General features: G+C 31.7%; 1 protein-coding gene across 1 annotated transcript; it reads left to right on the plus strand.

Annotated features, from left to right (window-relative positions):
* The first annotated feature begins 400 nt into the window (after window positions 1–400).
* LOC109340186 (type I inositol polyphosphate 5-phosphatase 2-like) lies at window positions 401–5881 on the plus strand. Its single transcript, XM_019577786.1, has 10 exons — window positions 401–504; window positions 605–716; window positions 837–908; window positions 1916–2003; window positions 2086–2190; window positions 2817–3609; window positions 4010–4194; window positions 4556–4664; window positions 4853–5001; window positions 5526–5881. Exons 1-10 carry the CDS (start codon window positions 475–477, stop codon window positions 5743–5745), a joined length of 1863 nt encoding a protein of 620 aa, XP_019433331.1. The 5' UTR covers window positions 401–474; the 3' UTR covers window positions 5746–5881.
* The last annotated feature ends 373 nt before the right edge of the window (window positions 5882–6254 follow it).

A 6254-nucleotide genomic window follows, 5' to 3' on the forward strand; every position in this document is an offset into this window, starting at 1 on the left:
TATACTAATAGTATAAAGATTTATATGCAATCAGTATATCATCCATAATTTATTTGGATTATTTTATTTAAAAGTCAATAATAATTAAAAATAAATAATGGATAATATATAATGGTACAAAAATATCTTACAGTTTCACTATATACATATTTTTCTCTAAATATGTGCCTAAAATATTTGAAGCCTTCCTTTTTTTCTTATGCAAGTTGGGTTGTTGGATGTCATGCTGATCTACTCAACATTTTATGTCCTTATCTATATGTTCCTAATAAGGATCTCCCTTCTTTTATTACGCATTCAAATAACTACATTTTTAGTTAATAATTACAACGTGAGAATAACTATTATTTAAATATTGGCCTACAAATATTAGGGACTATTTCCATATTTAAGAGCATAAGCTTTGAAACTCTGACACAGTAGTACACAAGAGCTTTTTGGTTCAGTTATTATAGTCTATAGATCTGAAAGGCAATGAAAACAAGGAGAGGAAGAAGATCAGAGGTAAGCTTTATTACCATGACTCTATAACTTACCTTTCAAACTTTATGTATAACACATTCTATTCCTTCAATACAAACATGTTAATTTCATTTCAAAGCAGGCCTATTGGCCCTCCATTGTGATAAAGAAATGGTTAAATATAAAGCCAAAGGTATATGATTTTAGTGAAGATGAAGTGGACATTGAAAATGAAGCTGAGAGTGAAGATGATGGTATGCTTTAAGGTTTTACTATTATATTCTTTTTTCCTTTTTAACTCGATCTTTTTTTTCTTTATATTTCCATTGTTTTTCCTTGTTCATTTGAATTTGATCTAGCTTTTTCTCTTTTAGATTCAAGAATGGGCGTGCATGAAGATAATACATGTAAAGAAAAACCCATATTACCAAGGCAAACATCTTCAGGCAAGTGTCAATGTGTTATTTGTTCTTTTAAGTTATAGATTATGGTATGTGATAGCTTGACATGGTTATAATCCTGATAATGGTTGCTTCTTATGATGTCTAGAATCTAAACTTAGCATCTTGTTATGGTTTGCATAACTTTCGTCCCACCTTTTTGGTAGCGTATAAAAACTATATCCTTTAACTTGGAGTTAAAGTTTAAACATGCCAACTTACACATGGAGAACTTAGTGTCTCGTCTGACGAGTTCTTTCCCTCATAACTATTTGACTCCATCTTCGGTATCTAAAGAGGCACTTTAACTCTAATGTCAATCACTCAAATAAATGTTAAAACGTAAGAATAGAAAGGTATTCCTTTTCTACAGGTAACACTAGGAATCTCTTTTCCATAGAGTTTTTTAGAGTGTACTTATAAAAAGATAAGTTGTTTCAAATCATGTCTTAAATTAGTAAAAACTTGTTATGTCATTTAAAAAGTTAAATATACATTATTATTTTTTTTCTTTCTTATTATTGATTTGGGATATGCTTTGGGACAGAAAATTCTTGTACGGGTGGATAGAGGATACCCTCGTCTCTCTTGTAACACTTGTTAAGGGTTATGAGCATAGATTCTAGAATGGTTGGCTTCCAATTGGCCTACACGTCTGATTGGCCGAATATGAATTCGGTCCATGCAGTTTGGACGCCGATTTGGGCCCTTTTTTGTCATGGTGACTCAACCAAGAAGGATAATTGACTTAGGTTTTTTGGGCCTCTTTACTATTGGGCCATCTCAGTCTTGGTAGGAACAATTGTTCATTATGATGCAAGTATTATTGATAATTTGGGCTATGCATATGTTATTGGGTGAGCAAGGAGACGAAAATTTTGTCCACTGTGTTACACTAGCCAAGAAATGTTTAAGCAACAAGCTAAACTAATTGTATGAATGTTAAATTATTTTTATTTTTACACCTGGGTGTTCAAATCATTATCATATGTGTTTTGATATTTGTAATTCAGGTGCATCTTGTAAGGGCTACAAGATAAGACACAGAAGAGGAAAATCAGAAACTTTGCGTGCTCAATACATAAATACAAAGGAAGTGAGGTATGCTATTATCTGGTTATGTAGCATGTTATTATTTAATAATATGAAATGAGAAAAACTTTATAAAATGTTCAATTTTCAGGATAACAATTGGTACTTGGAATGTTGCTGGAAAATTTCCAAGTAAGGATCTTGAGATTGAAGAGTGGCTCTGTACTGAAGAGCCAGCAGACATTTACATTATTGGGTGAGTGGTTTCTCAAGTTCCATGATGCTTTATTATTTCTAAGGTGTTTCTGTTTTGCTTATCAAATCTGTCATAAACCACTTTAGTTGCCATTTTATGTTTACTTCTTTGACATAATGGCTTATTTTTTAATTACTCGTGAACATTATGGTAGAACTTTATATACTATTGGATTAAATATTATTAGGCTTGTGATAAAATAAATAAGAGTCTAATATTTAATATTTATGTAATCTAAAATGTAAAGATTTATACACAATTACTATATTACTTACTATTCATTTGAATTATTATATTTAATATTATCATGAAAAGAAGAATTACTTTTTTGAAGAATGATTAAATATGAATGATGAAATAGATTAAATATGAATGATTAACATCCTATCCTTTTGCCAAAATAGATTGATTTGTCCCATATCCTTATTTGTTTTTTCAATTTGGCTTGTAACTTTTTTAGTTTCATTTTACTCTTACTTGATGCATTTTTCTCTAATTCTTAATTCTCAGCCAAAGTTTTAAACTGCAAAAGGACTAACACAACACAACAAACAGAAACATTAAGGATTAAACTGAGAGTGTACTCTATATAGTTGAATTCCATATTAACACACTGCTTTTTACAGTTTCCAAGAGGTAGTTCCATTGAATGCTGGAAATGTATTTGGAGCAGAAGATAATACTCCAATTCCAAAATGGGAAGCAATCATAAGAAGAACTCTAAACAAGTCTTCTGAACCAGAAAATAATCTCAAATGCTACAGTGCCCCAACTTCTCCTATACATGCTTCTGCAGCTTCAAATATTCTAGCAAATACTATACATGCAAATGCATTAGACATAGAAACTTTAGACTATGACGCACTAGAACAGAAAGGGGTGAAAAACATAATTGGTATAGGAAAAAATTTACATTTGAGGAAAATATATGGTGTTGTTGATCTTAAGAATAAACTTGACTGGCCTGAACTTCCATTAGATGCAATCCCTGAAGTAGATTCAAGTCCAAAACTGAGGAGAGTACTAAGTAGTTCAGCAAGAATTGGCTTTAACTTGATGGATAATAATGCTTCAGTATATGGTAGTGGAATGAAGCGTTCACATCATAGCTATGGAAACTTGAGTTTCTTTAGGAAAGAGCAGCAAGTGATGCCTGAAGTAGTAACTGATTCAGTTGATGTGTCTGATATTTTATCAGATGAAGAAGATGATAGTTTTCTTGAATTACCAAATAACCAAGATGGTGATGATAATGGACTAGGAAATATGAAGTTATATCCTAAGTATGTGAGGATTGTTAGTAAGCAGATGGTGGGGATATATGTGTCTATTTGGGTGCAGAGGAAGCTGAGGAGACACATTAATCATTTGAAAGTTTCACCAGTTGGAATTGGTCTTATGGGCTACATGGGGAACAAGGTAATAGGATAATCCTCATTGAATTGAAGTAGTACGCACTTTTTATATTGACATCTTTTAATACTTTGACATTTGTGCTTCTGTAATAAGGACTAAAAAATATGGCTCAAAGGCTCTCACTTAGTGGGGTTTGAGAAGGGTAGATGTATACACTCTAATCCCACAAGCGGAAAGGTTGTTTCCAACATTTGAAATTGTAACATGAGGGTCACTAAGCAACAATCTTCTTACTGGATATAGAATTCAAAGTTGACAAAAGTTGTGGCACACAAGCATATATGAAACATTTTCATATGAATAAAGCATAAGAAAACTTACCATATGTGACAGTTACAGTTATAACTTACTGATTCTAACCAGAATGAATGTGATAACTGATAACAAATTATCATTGATGCAGGGGTCTGTTTCAGTTAGTATGTCTCTCTTTCAGTCACGTTTGTGCTTTGTTTGTTCTCATCTGACTTCTGGTCAGAAAGATGGAGCTGAACAAAAAAGAAACTCAGATGTTCATGAAATTCTTAGAAGGACTTGCTTCTCATCTGTCTTTGATAAAGATCAACCAAAAACAATTCCATTGCATGAGTAAGTTTTACTTTGTGTTCACATTTGTCCTTCAAAATCTCCTTATGAGCATTACAAAAGCAAAGGGGTGTTAGAAAAATGTAAAACTAACTAAAGGATTGTACATATTGGACAATTTGATAAACAACCAGAATGTAAAATATCTAAATTTTATGTTCATGTTTCACTAATTTGATGTTACCAATACTAATATCATATCATAGTTTTATTTACTTCTATATTATTTCCAGTTTTAATATTCAAAAATTAAATGAAGTCATGCTTTATATGTTGCTTGTTGTATCTATAGTTCACATTATTGTGTTGTGAATGAACAACTTTGGCTCATTGATGAGTTGCTGATTTTTTTATTTGTTAACAGCAAGATTTTCTGGTTTGGAGATTTGAATTATCGCATAAATATGTTGGATGTGGAGATTAGAAAGCTCGTGGCTCTAAAGAAGTGGAATGAGCTGATGAATTATGATCAGGTAAAATTTATGAAACCAAGACCAATATTTTGGTCTCTAAACTCTTAAGTGTTGTTTTAATTTATATCAAGTACTCAGTGCTTAAAAATATGCATGCTACAATATTGATGCCTAGAGTTGGAAGTGTTGGCACCTAACTTGGATTCATTTGTTGAATATCTAATTGCTTTACATATTATAATATGCAGTTGAGCAGTGAATTGAATAGTGGGCATGTATTTGAAGGATGGAAAGAGGGCTTAATAAATTTCCCTCCCACTTACAAGTATGAATTTAATTCTGACAAATATTTTGGTGAGAAACCAAGAGAGGGGGAAAAGAAGAGATCTCCTGCTTGGTAAGTGTTAATCTATATAGCAAACTTGTGTGTTTTGGTTACAACTTACATGTGATTTTTGCATGGGCATGTGACTATTGGACATAGCCAATCAAAAATTTTTTTTATTAGAGATTTTGTGAGTGTTCTAAATCGTAGTCACAGTTGTGGCTATTGTGATCCTTAGATGTATTTTGGAAATGTAACAATGAATTTTGCGATTAAAAAATGATATGAAATTTGATGCAGCTTAATGTGATTTCGTTGTGGTCCAATGTTACCAGATAAATATAACCTCTTTCAAGGGTTCCATACTTGAGGACTTGTTCATGATGAATGCTTTTAGTACACCAGAGAAAAAAAATTTGATTGACCTCTATTTACTATTATTGATGTCTTGAATTTTGTCACACAAATGATAATAAAACAAAACCATAAAAAAGTACGAATATTTGATTTATTTTTTTAACTAATGAATATATATTTTTGATGCGGAATATAATTTGGTAAATTAAGATGCAATAAGTGACTGTTAAATTACACAGGTGTGATCGCATGTTGTGGCTGGGAAAAGGAATAAAGCAACTGAAATATGGAAGTGCAGCAAATAAGCTATCAGATCATAGACCAGTTAGTTCAATCTTCTTGGTTGATGTTGAAGTATTTGACTATACCAAACTCCAAAGAGCTCTAAATTTCACTAGTGCAGTAGTCCATCCTGAGGTCTTCTTTAACGATGATGTAGTGGACTTGCAATCACATTAGAAATCAACCAGTTATGGATCAACAATCAGGTTAATTGATGGTAAAAATATCTTCTTATTTTTATTTTAGTGTGTCGAATTTATAAGATTCTATTTAGACAATATTTTAGATAATACAGAAAACAATATAGACAACATGTTATTACCTGGGTGCTTATGTTGCTGAAAGAATATAACATGTAGTAGTGGCAAAACTTGTTATACTTTTATTCCATAACACTGCAAGCGCACAGATACGGAGATACCTCTAGTTGAGTTTTGTCCAATGAAAGTAACAGAATAATTCACTGGTTAAATTTTTCAATACAAATCGAAAGTTTAACGTGACTTGAAGAGACTATAAAGTGGCCTGTAGATTATAACATTCACTAGTCCTTGAAAAGCTGCATGAATCCGTAACAGAAGAGACGAGCAAGACAAGACACATGCCATTATATTAAGGGATGAGAAAAAAGTATCAACTTTAATAAAAAACAATACTATGTCCCTTCTATAACTTCATTGGAATAA

Source organism: Lupinus angustifolius, unplaced genomic scaffold, assembly GCF_001865875.1.
Source record: "Lupinus angustifolius cultivar Tanjil unplaced genomic scaffold, LupAngTanjil_v1.0 Scaffold_147_47, whole genome shotgun sequence".
NCBI classification, from domain to species: domain Eukaryota; kingdom Viridiplantae; phylum Streptophyta; class Magnoliopsida; order Fabales; family Fabaceae; genus Lupinus; species Lupinus angustifolius.